A 17,204-nucleotide genomic window follows, 5' to 3' on the forward strand; every position below is an offset into this window, starting at 1 on the left:
TACCTCCACTCTCCACTTTCTCCCATGCTTGCCTGCTGGTGTCTTCATTGTAGCTGTGTAGGTGCAGAATGCATATAGGTGTATATAGGTGGAGAATGTATAAAGATGTGTATAGATGGAGAATGGAACTGAATTAGCTTCTCAGATTAGCTTTGCAGCCTGCATGATCAGCAGTAGCAGTTTCTCTCAGTGACTAAGTGGCAGCTCAGAGAAAGCCAGCAAATACAAGGTCAGTGAATGGAGATATTTGGAAATCCACCCTGAAACGTAGGTGGCCTAAACACTCCAGCTTTCTTCCAGCTTTGCTCTCCCTCTGTTTTTGTTTACAAGTTTCCCCCGGACTTCCTTCCCAAGAATTTTTCCTTTCAGCCTGCTTAATAGGTTGGTGACAGGTGGCAGAAGGCACAGTTGGGCAATGATGCTCTTACTGAGAAACATGAAAATATTTTCCTGGTATCCATATAAAGATGCAGATGCTTCTTATATCTGACGCTGAAAATTAACTTTCATTGTTTCCTGACTCAATCCAGTGCCAACCAGACTGCTGTAACTCATGATAGTGTGAAGCAGTTTTGATGATGCCTTCAGGTTCATCAGTCTCTGCAGCCTGACAAATTCTAAATGCAGTAATTGCCCCCTCTCTTTTTTTGGGTAAACAAGAGGTAGGAATTGATACTATTTCTGGTTTTTAGTGCTTATCCTTGAAACATCTGTTTTTCATAACAACTTGTTTTGCCTCTGGAAAGTAGTTAAAAATCCTGGAAGAGCGAGTAGCTCGTGTGCATTAGAGAGGACCTGCATGTCTGGGTAAAATTCTGCCCCTTCTCTGTGCCACAGCCAATCTTTCTGGCTGATCACGGGAGGGAAATCTGCAGTTTGCCCTGAAGCCAGGAAGGTTACCTGAAATTCCAGCTATGCTGGTGATATTTTTTTTCCTCAAATCTAGGAAAACCAGGAGCTCCTGGGGAACTGAAATGCTATTCAGTAACCACTAGTTGTCTGAGTACGTACTTCCACTGGGATGTTGTCAATTGTCATGTGAAGTTTGTCTTGCATCATGTTTGACTTTAGGTAGTGCACATGTGCTTCTGAAGCCCTAGGTAAAGATTCATGTTAGTCCTAAAAACAGCTTCTTCCCTTAATGCAGTTTAGGCTCTTACTGCCTTTAAGAAAGGAATTTAAGTCATTTTTCTGAAATTGTGTTACAACTGAGAATGCCTGCTGTGTTTATGCAAGTCATAAAGTTAAAGTTGAAACCTTAAAAATGTCAACAAGGTGGTAATGCAGATGGTTTTTCTCCGGTATTATTTCTTAACTCCAGCAGATTTGGCTTGGAAGCTGAGCAGACCAAAAATATTTAAATAGCTTGTTCTAACAGCATCTTCCACGTGTAACTATTAGTCTAACGTGAGTTTTCTTGTATATGTTACATATATATTTACTGATTTTGCTCTATGTGCCCTGGTGCTGCCATAGTTGCTGATTCTGTTTCTGTCATTGCTCTTTTGTCTCCCTGCAAAAATGAGCATTAGCAACTGACATTAGGAAGAAGCTGAATGTAAATTGTTCCCATGCAGCATCTTTAGGGACAGCTGGGATGATCTGAAAGCAGGTTGCTGGCACAGATATATAGACCCAGGGACATAGCTTCAGGGAGTTAGTAGTGCCTACAAAACCCAAAGAATCTTAAGTTTGTTTTTAGTAGATGGTTATGTTGATTCTATTAAAATAGTGATTTTCTGTTATAGTCTGTAAGGTCTAGGTAGACCAGCTCAAAGGAAGGGACTGTTTTGGTGCCAATCCAGTTTTTACTTATTTTTTATTTAGCCTTCATTTAGTGGCTAGGGCATGTTCCCTTGTGTTCTTCAGTGTTGCAGGGCAGTTTGAGTTTCACAGTGTTTTTTGCCCTTGTTCAGAGCTGAAAACCAAAGTACCTGTGCACAGGCTAGGCTGAGCCCTGAGTTGGGAGCTTCCATTCCTTAATATAGTATGTACGTGAATCAAAACTGTGTCTGTCCTAGATGATCTTCCAGTAAAGAAACAGTTGTGCCCTCTACCAAAACCCAGTGTTTGATGTGGCCTTGGGGGTCTGCAGCAGCACAGCTATTGCCTGCAGGCAGGACCTTTGCACTAAGCCCCGCGGTACCTAGCAGGTGACAGTGGTGGGAAGGGGCGAGGACAGCTGTTCCTGCTTCCATTGGAAGTACAGCCTTGAGAATACAGTAGTAGGATGGACTCTGCTGGTTTGGCAGTGCTGTCCTTGTACCAGAATAATGGGGGAAAAAAACAACCCTTGCCAAACAAAGCAAGTTCAAACAACTCCTGATCCCAAACCTTGCTGGATTTTTGGTAGCATCTCTCCACAAGGGCCTCCTGCCAGCAGAGCAGTGTCTGTCTGAAATTGCATCTCCTCACATTGGGCGGACAGCAATGTGCCGGGGCAGGTCTGTGCTGTGAATGTTACTTAAAACCTACACTTCATCTTTTGGTGTGCAGGTGCTTTCTTAGTGCTTTGTTCCTCTCTAGGAAAATTTAGATGTTATTCCGTGATAAACTGTGTTTCTTTTCACATGATAATGTATCATGGTCTGTGTGGACAGCCAACATTGTGGTCCTGAAGCAGATCACCTTTGTTGAGTGAAGCAGATGTGTACACTCTTCCTTTAAAGTGGGATTTTTTGAGTACAAACGGACCTGTCCTTGCCCAGGGTGTATTTGAGGATCAGTTGATCTTTGTATATCTTCCAGGGAGTGTGCAACAGTGTGACTCCTTGATAGTGACATCAAAAAGTATGTAAAATTTTTTGAAATATTCCAGTTTTCTTGTGAGCTTCGTGTGTTCTCACTGGCTCGCAGGCCAAAGCTTGCTGTGCTTCTTCTCACTACCATGTTGAAACTTGTTTGCTGTTACTCTTAACACTGAAGAAATCCTGATGCTCCTTTTTTATTCTGAGAGAATAATTCTCTTGCAACACATTTAGAAGTGGTATTTTAACATTATTGTTAGTATCTATTGCCAAAGAAAGAAATGCCTGTCTGTTGACATTGAAATGGCAGATCACAGCAGGTGTCTGAGAAATGACTGGTCACTTAAATGCTCAGAATATGGTTGAACTTGGTGATGGAGTGGAAATGTGCCCCTTCAAAATGGCAGCTCTGGTGGGGCTTGGTTCCACCCTTAATGGTTCCATTTTCCTTGTGTTATTTGGGCCACCTTATTTAATTAGGACCAGCTGTAAGCTGCTGCGCAAGAAATACAGGTTAAAAACATGATGTCTGTCCAAAATTTAAAAATTTCTGTTTAAGATTTTAAAACAGATGGAGTTCAGTAGGGGAGCACAAGAGGAAGACTGAGATGCATTGTAAATACTAGTTTTTATATCTATACACCCAGGTTAGTGCTTTCTGAACCATGTCTATCATTTTGATATTGTCCTTTCTTTTAGACGGTGTGTTTTATGCTGATTTTATACTCTCATCAAGTTAAATCTAACTGAAATTCATGAGGAAATCTCTGGGAATTCCTGTATCTTTTTGAAAAATGGGCCTCAGGTCTCTAAATAATTTAATACAATCTTTATCATCTTCCTTTCTATCCGCTAGATCTGTGAGGTTGCACAGAAGCAATGAAAAGATTCTTGACCTGCATGATTCTATCTTGTAGTGCGTACTTAACTGGGGGAAAAGAGATCAAGCATTATCTTACACTCTACTGGATTTTCAACAGCTTTTTAAAGAATTGCCTTCTAAATTATTTTATATTCATAAAGAAACTGCTAATAAACATTGCATTTAGGCAATGCCATTCTGTCTTCATTATGCTGAAAATGATCAGAAGGATTTCCACTCCGTGTAAGGAAAGCAGCTTGCAGATTAGATATATTCCATAGTATATGAGAGACCTTGAACTGTCCATTATGGAGTATTAATTCTGTTTTCCCTAAAACCAGCATCATGATGCAGGAAGATGCCTTTTGCTTGCTGTTTTGTGCAGCATTATAGTGTGTTGGTTTTGTTTGGGTTTTTTTGTTGTTTTTTGTTGTTTTTTTTTTTAAATTCCATTTCATCTAGGAGCCTTTGTTCACAAAGTTAGTCACAGCTGATGATAAGGGACATCTCTGTGTCAAGTTTGGAAATTACTTTTAAAAAATGATTTAATGAAAGCAAGGTCTGCAGTATGTTCTCCTATTAACAGGCAAAAAATATTTCAGCTTTACAAACAATTGTACATAGATCCAGCTACTTACTGTCAGTCTCACTGACACTAGCAAAAATTACTCTTGAGGAACTCGAGAAGTTTATGCAGAGGCAGTCTCTGTCTCTGGAAACCAGTAAGACTTTACTTCATGGTGAAGATATGTTAAAAACAGTCTGTGCATCTTGCTGGAGGAGTTTTGTTGCTAACACTGACAGCATTATAAAATGAATCAAAAGAGGTTACTAATCTGATTCTCCATAGGCTTTCTTCTTTGTGCAAATAGAAGTAAGCTGTTTCCATGCTGGTTTTGTGTTGATGCTAATGATTATATCTGATACAAAATTGTGAAGAATCATACTTTATTGTGAAGTACTTCATGTCTGAAACTCCAGAGTGGCTGGGACATACAAATTCACATAGGCTGTATGTGAATCCTCCAGAAATTGGAAGATTTGAAAACTGTAATGAACATCAGCTTTTCATAATCTTCAGTTCTTGTGATAAAAACACTTCTTAGGATCATAGCCCAAGATATTATTATTTGTTCTCTGCATAGCCCAAGAGATTATTATCTGTTCTCTGCATTTTTATATTGTAAATCATTACTAGTTCAGCCAGTAGATAATGCTTAAGCAGGTGGTTGATTTGGAATCACTGCTCCAGCAAGATATAATCTGCAGTAGCAAAAATTTGGCCCTTTGTCCCTGTCTTCTGGACCACAGACAAGAACCATACGTCTACTGCACTGTGGATTTTTCACACTTTGGTAAAAATGGCCATGCTGTGTCAGACAAAGGCCATCTCACCACTGTTTCTGTCTTTATAGTGGCCAACGGATGGTGAATCATAACTATGTTTTGATTTTGCTTCTGACATTTTATACAGGCCTTTTTCTGTCTTATTTTGAAACAACCATGTTCTCTACTCACCTTCATTGTGCCACTTTTGATTTTATGAAACTTTTGTAATACTCCCAACTCCTAATCTTTTTTTTCCTGCGGCTTGAAGGAGAGTGTACTGGATTTGTTGCTTTCATCTGTAGCTAAAGCAGAGGCCTATTATGCTAATAAAGGCAGAATCACCCTAAAGAGACTGTTAATATTAGCTTGTTGTGAATCCAGACATAAGTACACTAATACAGTATAACTGTATGTGCATTTTAGTACCCAGGGGCCCAGTAAAAATAGTATTACTACTGCTGCATGTTGGAACCCTTCCATTAATTTGATTGTTCTTTTTGCCTTTTTCTTAATCTTTCCCCTTTTCTACCATATTCCTTTTTTTTGATACGAGGGTGAGAAAGCAAAGGGGACCAGAACTGCACACAGCTCTTAAGAATCATGGAATGATTTGGGTTGGAAGGGACCTTTAAAGATCGTCTAGTTCCAACCCCCCTGCCCTGGGCAGGGACACCTTCCACTAGACCAGGTTGCTCAAAGCCCCATCCAACCTGGCCTTGAACACTTCCAGGGATGGGGCATCCACGTCCTCTCTGGGCAACCTGTGCCAGCACCTCACCACCCTCACAGTAAAGAATGTCTTCCTTATATCCAGTCTAATCTACTCTATTTTAGTTTACAGCCATTACCTCTTGTCCTATCGCTACAGACCCTGGTAAAAAGTCTCTCCCCATCTATCTTATAAGCTCCCTTTATATATTGAAAGGCTGAAATAAGCTCTCCCTTACTGTCATGTCATATTTCATACCAGTTAGGGGAGTTGTCAACTGAGTATTTTACACTTGCTGATTTCAATATTGATTTGTATTCTCTGCAGAGGTTATAAATTCAGGGTAAAAGCTGTCAGTCTAGTGTGACTGACAGGTTCTTGATAAATAAAACCTAGGACTGAAGTTGCAAAAAGGGGTGGAGCTGCTGTTGGTGGTATGGAGATGGCTGAGTTTTACAGGGTCTGTATGTAAGGATGCTTTTCAGTCACTGTTCCTTAAGATAACTGCGAAAATAGTACTATTAATACATATTGGAAAGCCAGTAAGGTTTAAATAGAAGTAGAATGAAGTGCACTATCATATAGTGTCATGATAGTCTGTTAATTCCTAATATCCGGTTTGATTTTTTTTTTTGACTACCATGAAGTACCAAATTTACTTTTTCATTATTACTGGTTGTAATAACCAGTACCAGCACAAATCTTAGAGTGATGTGGGTTTCATGTAAGAATCATGTAGATGACCTCTGAAGGTTGTCTAATCCAATCCCTAATCAAAGCAGGACAAGTCAGAGCAGGTTACTCAGGAACTTTTTCAGTGAAGTTTTGACCATGGCCTGTCTGCATATCTCTTTCTATGGTTAACCACTTCCATGGTACAAAATAAACAGACTTCACATCTGGTCCAAATTTTCTGCGTTCCAACTTTTCTGTTGCCTTTTGTCCTACCCCTGCACACCTCTGAGGAGCCTGGTTCTGTCTTCTCTTTGGCCCTCTGCTAGGTAGCTGTAGACAGCAGAGGCTTTTCCCTTTACCTTCTCTTTTAAAGCTGAACAATCCCAGTTGTTTCAGCGTCTCCTCCTATGTCATGTGCTCCAGCCCCGTCCACCTCGGTGGTTCTCCTCCAGACTCATGCAGCAAGGTGGTGTGTGCTCGAGCTGTGTGTCTCACAAGTGCTGGGTGGAGGGGAAGAACTGCCTCCTTGACCTGCTGGCAATGCTCCTGCTCCTCCTCCCAGGATATGGTCAGCCTTCTCTGCTGAAAAACTTGCTGATGTTGAGTGGTAATGGTTGTCTTAGAGCCCTTTGTGTTTGTGATAGAAGATGATTAATACTAAAATGTAGAAAATGAGCTAGTACTTTTAGATAAGGTATGATCTTACGCTGCAGTTCAGTGAAGTGCTTAAATGTTTATCTGTCCTGTCTTCAGTGGAACTCAACTTTGTGCTCAAGTTTAAATGCTTCAGTTTAAAAAATATAAAAATGTTGAAGCAGTTTCTTAAGACTTAATATTTTTAGCTTCAAACTGGTCTACTGTGCTGTCTGTCATCTATACTTCCACTGATGGTGCCATCTTGTTGTTAGGAAGCCAAAGTTAAAGTACGTTGACTTTAACCTACAGTGACTTCTGATTTTGCTCCTCTCTGGTAGTTTTGGAACCCAGCTGAGCTGTGCTAAAATGATACTGATTTTGAAACAGGTTTTTAAAATCTGTTTAAATGTGGACCTCATCTCTAATTTAACTTTTTTCCTTACTTTTATTTTTAATGAAGCTCTTACGCTAATGGCATCTGAATTTTAAAAAGTGAGAGGAATTTTTTAGGCCCCCTAAATAAATTGGTTTTTAAGGAGGTGGTCTAAACTAAATGTGCTATTAAAAAAGTAAAAAAAAAAAAGTGAACATGCAACAGATTGTATCCTTAAGTTCCCATGGAGACTTTCACAGACCTCCAGGCTCCTTTCTCAGTTCTATTAAATTTTGCTTTTTTTTCCCCTTACCTCCTGGGAATGTGTCCCTGTGTCTCATTCTTTTGGAGTGCAAGGAGTATAGAAATCTATTTTCACTGTTAAACTACTGGCTTAGGGCAGGACCAGGGTTATTTCATTTGGAAACAAGGGCTGGAGGGGGAGAAAATAATATCACTAAAGTAAGTTTTTTGCCAGAAAAAAATTGAAAAAAATGTAAGGCTTGAAGTGTGTTCCCCAGGAAATAAAATACAATATCTGTACGGGTGTTAATAAACAGCTGGGAAGATCAGCTTGAGAGTAGGTTACTGGCTGGGTTGGGGGGAACTCTGAGTCATCAGCTTTTTTGGTGCTTTTTTTAATTGAAAAACAACAGCAACAATACCAACACTCATACACACACAAAAAGGCACTCTTCAAACTGCCCTGATTGCAATTTTCTTTTGTCTTTCCTCAACTTAAAATGAAAGAAAAAAAGCTTTCTAATTCCAGATTGCTAAATGCTCTGCACTTCATTATTTAATGAGTGTGGAGTGGGAAGCTCTTCAGGCTGTTACAACACTTGGCTTATTTTGGTTGTGCCTGCGTAATGCTAGCTACATCATCTTATCTTTCCTCATCTGTTTTCTCAAGTTTTAAGTGAGGCTCACATTACTGTTTCCTATGTAAAGTGGTTCTAGAGCAGACCATGAAAAGAAATGTTTGTTTGCTAAAACCACATTACAGGCTGCAAGTATGCACAAGTCCACCTTAATACTTATTGCTTTATTTCTAAGGTATATGCCACAGCTACAAGGAAAGCACAATGTGATCCTTGCTTTTCTCCATCCCTACCCATTTTCCTATCAAAGAAACAGGTAAACCTCCCCCTCCCTCATTCCTCCACTCCACAGGTCTGACAGTACCACACTGGGGTCCGTCTTCTACCTGTGTGGACTCTTGTTGGTCATTGTGGCTGCTTCTTTCAGCTCCCGCTGGCATCATGTAAACGGCCACACTTCTCTGTTATCTGTTTTGTCATGGTTTCTCCAATTTTAAAGGACTTCACTACAAGTGGTTTGTTTTCTATAAAGGACATGTCATACAGAGCCAAAATGCACTCCTTTTTTTGCTTCCCTACTGCCACTGCTTCTTGTCCTATTCCAAGGTATTCTTAACTGCTGGTGCCTTTGTGCAAGTACTCAGTCATATAGATTTTCCATCGCCAAAGCTTTATATCAAAGAATGTGGTATCAACAAAAAGATATATTTTTTTTTCCTTTTACAGATAAAAGAAAATTGCTTTGTTTTCAGGATTCCCAAAAGACCAACTCAACTTGCTGTCAAAACAAAAAAAATCTTTATTCTTAGTTTCTGTTCTCAGTGTGTGGATTAAAAAGATAATTTAGAGGGACCGCTTATTTGAAATCTAGGTTTCCTGAGCAAACAGAAAAACCCTTTCAGTTCATCTAGGCATGGAAAACCTCTTTGCACTAACCAATTCTCTAGAACCAAAGTGGTTACATCTAATTAGCTTTTATTTGCTTTTAGAGCAGGCTGTCTTGTTATACCACTGCATGTATTTGCTGTGGAAAACTGAAGAGTACTAAGACTCAGTTATTAGGCAAACTGACAGTCTTTTCTCATTCTTGGCTGATGGGGGGCTATGCCATTAAAAAAAAAAAAAAAAAAAAAAAAGACTCAAGCAAGCAACCTTTTGAGCTTTCTCAAAGGATTAGAGAACTATATGAGGTAGGAAGTTTCCTCTAATGCTGGGAGTGGTTCCTCTAATGTTACTGGAAACATTGTGAGACACTGGGGAAGAGCTTGGTACTTAAATAAAATTGTTTTGTATCTTCTCAGGATAAATCATGCAGTTTTGATCTTAAAGCTACGTATGTTTTCTTGTGATTTGGTAAATTCTACAGAAAGGAAAAATGAATGAAGTTGATACTTTCAGAAAATAATCATGTAATAGGCCAGGAGAGGGAAACGGTGTTTGTCTTAGTATATCATTCATATGCAGAAAATAATAGCTAGCTCTGTGTGCTTTAGAGGAGTCTTAGGTGGAGGAATGTTCTGCAGATGATGCAGACAAAGCTGGGTTGGAAGCTGTCATTTTGTAAGGAAAGACAAAATAGAGAAATGGTTCCCATGTCTGTCTTCTGTTATCCAGATCACTAGCACGAAGTTTCTTTTTTTTTGTCCCATTTCTAACTGTAGACCAGTTCTTTGAAGATTTATCTAGATGGAAGAGAGGGTATTGACTGGCATTAGGACAAGAGCAGGTCTGATAAACTAATATGAAGGTTGAGTTTAGTTGATGCTAAACTGATGAGTGACTGTTTTGTTGCTTAGCTAAGCCTGCCTTTTTGAAACAATCCTCTACAGCAAGAACACAAAATGCTGGCAGGAGCCCTACATGGTTTTAAGCTGTTGCTACAAGCTGTTACCTAGATTAGCTGGCAAAAGAATGTTTGATCCTGCAAATTACTTTGGCAGAGCCCAGTCTCTAACTGTAGTTTCCTGGCTGTGAAATTTCACCAGGTATTGTACTAATAATTTGAGGGATGGGGGATCACAAGGTTTCCAGGCATCAGATGTCTGCCTGCATTTGCTGAGGGATTTTTAGGTTGGCTTTTATGTCTACCTACAATATTTTTATTTCCCTGGAAGCGTATGCAGTACATTTTCAGAAGGAGATGCTGACATATCCTTGATACCCATTCTTCTGCTTTTTAGTTTTCATTATTTAAATACCTTTTAAGAACTAGGGTTTGTTTGATTTGTTGTTTCTGAAAAGTTTCTGTTTCTTTTAGTTGGCAGTGGCTCGCACCCAAGCTCCTATGATCACCATACAATCCATTTCACCTACAGGGGAAAAGCAAAATCCCTTACCAGGTGACTCTCAATTTCTAAACCTAACTTACTTGTGGGTTATGCCTAGTAACAAGAAAAACAGCTAAAATATAGGAAGCTGGCATTAAAAGTTTCAGATAACCATTCATAAACTGTAACGTTCGGAAAGCATCACTCGCTTTCCAGAACTAATGATTTGACAAGAACAGCTCCTCCCCTCCTGTTTCGTTCAGCGTAAGCTAATAAGGTTTTTTGGATGTGAAGCCAAACTTCCAAATCCTATTTTTGTCTTTTGCTTATAAGATGAATGTCTAGTTAGGTAGACAGTTTAGACCAGGCTAAGAAAAAGCCAGTTAGACCACAGCAGTCCACTTCCTGTGTCACCACTTCATGTAATGTCACCTTCTACAACAGCAGCATCCTTATTTTTCCATTGCTCTTTATCTGTTGCAGCCATTTTGCACTCTCACTAGAGCAAGCTTCAGCTGCCATTTACTGTAGCATATTTTGAACCCTTGTAAACATATGCATTAAGGAAATTTACTTAATTTACTTTAATAAAGTAATTACGTGAAACCACAGCACAAAAAGTCCAACCAAATCTAGTCTCTTTAAATTAATCATGACATTAGGAGGTCTCATCCTTTTGACTTCATTTTTATTCATAGATTAGAAGAAGGAAAACAAACATATCGGTGGTTTCTCAAGTTCAGATGAAGTGGTTCAAAAGCAGGAATGTTTCTAAATTTCCTAGCTGAAGAGAAAGCAACAGCAATTAAGGCAGAAGTATCACAAACAAAAATTATTGACTTTTGGAGACAAATACCTATTTTTTCCATTGTAAAAATTGCCAAATGTTTCTTTTTTTTTTTTTGTGATGTATCTTTTGCATCATCTGTTTCCCTCTAGCTCTGTGAGTGATTAAATTGCTCCATTTTTTAAAGATTTAACGATTGTATTGTTTTTGTGCTATTTGAATCTATTGTAATAACTAACAGCAGATTTAGTGGTTATCAGAAACTCCTGAATTACAATTTCAGTTTTCAGACTTATTTTCAGAAGAAAAATGTATTTAATTCTGAAAACTTTGGTTACTAATTTTTTTAGTTTAGACTCATTCTCTGTTGTTAACAACCATGTTTTGCCTAGAGTTTTTTATTTTTAAGAAGGTTGTAATATATGAACTCAACAGAAGATGGATGGTAGAATTGATAATAGGAAAATGCAAAAATAGTATAGTCAGTTTTAGGGCTAGATAATTCTAATAAAAAGTCTCACACATTTTCTGTTTTAAAAACAGACACCTTGCAGTCAAAGTCCTTTGAGTTTTTTAGTGGAGTTTGAACAGCTCCTTTAATATTGAGATTAACGATTTCTTTTATTTCTTTCATTCCTTTTATTGGTTTGTAAACCTGAAGGCTGTGAATTTTATGAAAGAAAATCCTTTAATTTTGTGTATGCCTATTGATATGTGCAACTGCCACGGTACAGATTTGGAGCGAAACTTTTAAATCTGATGTGAACCAGTATGATGATTTTTAGCATCATTTTTCTGATACAATTAATCAGAAGTCTGAAAAATTCCAAGTACTTACTGCATTTAGCTGACTGGATGCACCAAAATTCTAAAGTCTAAAGTTCTAATGTAAAGGCCTAAGCTTTGCTACATGGTCTTAAAATTTCTGCAGGGCCCCACTTCAGGCGTACAAACTGATTTGTGTGATGAAATTTTGTTGAGAGTCTCTGAGTCCCTCTGAGTTGCAAGCCGTTGTCTGAGGACAGCTGCTTTAGTTTCTAGCTATTCATTTTAATGCCTTCTTTCCAATTGTTTTGTACAATGGCGTATTGTGAATAGAGTGTTATATAACTTTCATCAAATAGGCGAGTGGATGAGGAATTGTTAAAAACCTTGCATCGGTTCCTTAGGACATTTCTGCTTCATTTCCTAACAGCCCCTCCTGTAGAGTTCCAGCTTATTTGATGAGCATAGTCATTGATGGTGGACTTCAAGGTGGTGGACTGTAGGGTCCTTTGAAGATATAAGATGGATTTTGAACTCCATTAAGGACTTTATAGGAGGTTTATGAAGAACGGAAGATCTCTCATAGGCATTCAGCAGCCTGGGTTCAGGACGGATGCTGCATGACAGTTGCCAGATTAACATTTTTAAGCCCAAAGCCTCCATGCTCAGGTGTGATGCTGAATATGAAAACCTGTTGGTGAATTAAGGTTCGTAGTTACATTTGTTAGTGAATCTTTTTTCTTTGTGGAGCTTGGAGTCAAGGAGAAATCCAAGAGTATGTCTGAGCTCCAAATTGCTCCTAGCTAGCAGTGAGTGCTGGTTTTGTTGTTTTTCCACCGAGGAAATGCCACTTTGACTACTGAACCCTTTGATATACCCAGTGATGTCATGTGTCTTACTTGAGAATATCTTACCAGATATATAAATTGGTCTATTTATCCATCAGTTGATTTTACTCGAGTCATTTTGAAGGTAGAGATGTGGCTATATGGCAGGGCAGGTGGGACTGTGTACTGTCTGAATGTTAATGTTACTTGAAAACCAGCTGAAAAATTTGTCAGATTGCATTCTGCTGTTAATAACAAAGAAGCAAAGTTAAGTGATGATACAATTGAGAAGTGAATTAGAAACACCATAATGTTTAAATGAAAATAAGTTTTTCTTAGGGAGGTCTGATTATCTTCCAATGAAGAAAATGTTATGTAAACTCCCTTCTTGAGTTCCACTCTTGAAACTGTTCACAGATTGCCAGCCTTCTGAAGTTGAAACTCTTTGCATGTAAAGTATTCTTAACTAACAGACCCGTATAGGTTTTTGTACTGAATCAATACATTTAATGTTTTCTGTATTTTCAGGAAAGACTTTGAAAATGTAAAAACATAGCTCTTCTTCACGTCTGTCTTTTTTTCTTTTTTTTTTTTAAATGGCAACTATTTGGACTTACACATATTGTGGTCTATATTAGGTGTTCTGAGTGGGTATTCCAGATGTGGTAAGAGGTATAAAACATAGAATTTTTCACCAGACTATGTTCTGCCCTAAACACCACTCTGGGCAGAAAGAAATTCAAGTGAATAATGGAGTCAAGTATTTTAAATTTTTGCCTGACATCATATAGCTTTCTGTATTACTTTTTTTTTTTATAGGATACTTTGAAAATTTAAAGTTAATAGAGAAGAAAACTTTCTCTGTTTGCCAGAAATTTTTAGTTTTGTCTTCATTGACAAACTGTTTTCTACTTTTTGAATGCAGCCTCATACCATTGCTACCAAAGGTATGGAAAAAATTTAATTTATGCTCCCTCTGCTGGCCTTAGCTGTGCAAAATAGATCTATCCCATACCTCCAAAGTACCCACACTTGCAACTGGTTTGTGGAAATTGGGTCTTTGGGGACTGGGGAGAACACTTTGCATGATCCAGATCTGAGCACTGAGTAATGGCATTTCTGAAATAACCTCTCAATAACAGTGGGAGCTTTTAGAAAGGAAACAACAGTGATATTTTGTGATAACTTTGAGTACATTCATTTGCAGCAGATGTGCAGTCTTTTAGTATGATATGGGAGACCTGTACATTTGCCACCAGTAGTATACGCTGTGTACATAAATTGTTTCCTTTTTTGCCTGGGCTTCCTGAAAATCATCTTTGTACTACAGTGCAGAAAAGCAGAACTGAAATGATAATGTTGTTCAAAAATAAAATAATCCAAGTTTGTTTGAAACTAAGGTACAATGCCTGGGAACGTTGTCTTGATAGCGATCACTTAAGAACTATTACGTATTCTTTTGTTGTTGTGTTTGTTTTTTTTTTAAGCTGGACCTGTGATCTGCAGAATGCTAACATATCCTCCAACTCGAAGAGCCTTAATTGTGGGTTGTGGTCTGCAGATGTTTCAACAACTGTCAGGGATTAACACCGTCATGTATGTATTTACTGCTTGCTTCTCTTTATAAAGTGTAAGAAAAAGACAATTAGACCAGTAGCAGTTGTAGATGGACTTCTGGACAAAATCTGAAATGTGAAAAATTGAGTGTGAGAGCTGGAATGCTAGTTTGAAATCCAGATATTGACATATTTGGCGTCTCAGAAAATTGGTACAAGAGGGTGTTAGTATAAGGGCAGACATTTATATAGAAATGAGAATGCAAACTGTACTCTGGGAGATGCATTATTATATGTTAGGGTTTATAGTCAAAGCTATGTATGTCTAGACAACAAAGTACACTTACAGTTTGAATTTGTGTGCAAATAGATCAAAATACAGTGAGGGTTGGACTGTTGACCATGTAAACAAGATGGAAAATTACTGTGAAGTGCTAAAGGAAGTAAGATGCTGAGGGAAGAAGCATTTTGTGTTATTACATGGTTCTGTTACGTGTATGAAGACTCAGTAAATTTAGAAGTGAGTAACAATATATTGGGTTTCCTGATAAGCTGTCAGCTCACAAGAGGAGTAGCTCTTGACAAATGTGCAGCGCACAAGACCTAGTTTAAGATGAAGTTACTGTTAAGCTACCCTACAAGAGTAACCAAAATTTCCATGTTGTTTTAAGAGCAAGTGTAAAATATATTGCAGTAACATCTTATGGAGAGAACTATGCCTAAGGGAGCAAACTTGTTAGGAAATTGTTGAAAGGAACAGCTAAAAGGATAAAGCTTTTAGTGGTATCAAGAGCTACCATATTAAATGTTAGAGTCAATATCTGCCATCTATCACAAGGGGGGAAAAACCCCCAAACTCAGTGTTGTTAAACTGCAAAGGAGGGAAATCTGTAATAGGTAAAGAGACACTTTATAAAGTAGGAATTGTAACCAAATGTGGGAAACATTTGGATGCAAAACTGGTAAGTTGTGTGTGAAAACCAGAAGACAGGCACAGAAAGAGCTTTGAGAAATTCTTCAGGCACATCAGAAGCAAGAGAACTAATAGTCTCCAGGCCCAGGAAAGGATCAAGATGTGAGAACACTAGCAGAAGATAAATCTTTAGCAGCAAATCTTACAAAGACTTTTTTTGCATTGGTGTTAATTATAGAGGGTATATGAAGCTTCCTGCACTGGAGCTTACTTAAGATGTCTCAGATGGTCTCTTTCAAATTCAAGTGTTAGGGGAAGAACTATTAGAACAAGCTGATTAAAATGAATAATAACAAATTGCCTGGACTAATCAGGGTACACCTAACAGGTCTGGAGTAATTGGAATACATAATCACTGAGTTTGGAAATGCAGCATAATCTACATGAAGGTTGTCCTGGTTTTGGCTGGGATAGAGTTAATCCGGCTGGGGTTAAACCATGACAAGGCTACAGCCCAGGAAGTTTTATTTCTGTCCTTATCAAAATTAAACAAAATTGTCATAGAGTCAAATGAGAAGTTGTATGTTTATAAACACGAAAAATGAACATGTACATGGAGAATATAAAATAGTAAAGAAGAGCCAACATGATTGTTGTAGACAGATTGTAGCTTGCAAATTGGTTGGATGCGAGTTCATGGTCATGTTAGAACTATACATCCTGTATGAACTAACCATCCTACTCTGTGACAGCTGCTGCCAAAGTTTCCTGGAGAAACCAGATGGTTACAAAACTAAGAGAAAAGGCCTCTCAGGTTAATAACCTTCTAAGATAGGGAAAAAACCAATAAGAATGAAAGATCAGTTATCACAAGCCAAGAGTAGACTCCTGCAGGGATCTATGTGGAGTTCTTTTCTGCTTTAATAAGTCTGTGAAAGGGGCTAAACAGCAAAATAACAGCTTGTACGCATACACCACTCATGATACTAAGACCCCCAAATCTGTGAACATGAATAATTGTGAGAAGATAATAGAAGATAACAAATTAATAAAATGGCAAGTGCATTAACTATACAATATTGTACAATAATGCTTGCAGGAGGGAAGTGGCTAAATAACATGCATGGCAGTCTAAATTGTTACTACTCAAAAAAGGGGTCTTGAAGTTGCGTTATAGTTCTCTACAAAGATCTTGATGACATCCATGACCAATCTGGAATAGTACGAACAATTGCAGATGTCCATTCTTTTAGTAAGGATAAACCAGGTTATATATGGGGAAAGAGGTACCTGTATTTGAACAGGGTTGTTAGGACTCTGCAGCTTGCAAAAGAAATGAGTTCAAAGAAATACAAGAGGCATATAAAGCTACTAATGTTATGGAGAAAATGGGGAGAGTATGATTATTCATCATTTCTTATAATACAGGTTTGATGACTCCTAGCTCTTACCCAGCACTAGGTTTAAAATAAACATTTTTTTCATGCAACACATAATTACATAGTGGAACGCATTGCCACAGGACGTTACAGATGCCAAATGTAGAAGTAAGTTTAGAAGATAGTTAGGGAAACTTATATAATAAACATTATTAAAATGTTATTAAACATGATGTGGATGCAACCTCTGGCAAAGAACAGTCATTCTCACATTTTGGCTTTTAATACTTCGGGTTGCCTTATTAGGCTAGAACAAAAAATTGACAGTTCACAAGGTTTATGACACTGGTGGGTTGACTTTGTTTATTTTAAACTTCATACGTTTTAAAATCTCAAACTCCTTTCTGTGTAGGAGGTTTTACAAATAGTTTGGAATTGACCTAATTTGCTTGTGGATGTGTAGGAGGACAGAATTACAACTACAAAACATAGTTGAATCTTAGCTTTAACATAAGAAAATGCCTATAATAAACACATGAAGGCACTGTTGTTAAAAGA

The 17,204-nt window shown here is 38.1% G+C and overlaps 1 protein-coding gene across 2 annotated transcripts in view; it reads left to right on the forward strand.

The window, feature by feature from the left end:
* SLC2A13 (solute carrier family 2 member 13) overlaps window positions 1-17,204 on the forward strand; it is a 161,974-nt gene that overhangs the window by 61,335 nt on the left and 83,435 nt on the right. For both annotated transcript variants that reach the window (XM_069801861.1, XM_069801860.1), the window contains exon 4: window positions 14,286-14,394. In XM_069801861.1, the coding sequence (XP_069657962.1) occupies window positions 14,286-14,394 (109 nt within the window). The remainder of the gene's footprint in view (window positions 1-14,285; window positions 14,395-17,204) is intronic.

This window comes from Haliaeetus albicilla, chromosome 14 (genome assembly GCF_947461875.1).
Source record: "Haliaeetus albicilla chromosome 14, bHalAlb1.1, whole genome shotgun sequence".
Classification (NCBI taxonomy): Eukaryota; Metazoa; Chordata; class Aves; order Accipitriformes; family Accipitridae; genus Haliaeetus; species Haliaeetus albicilla.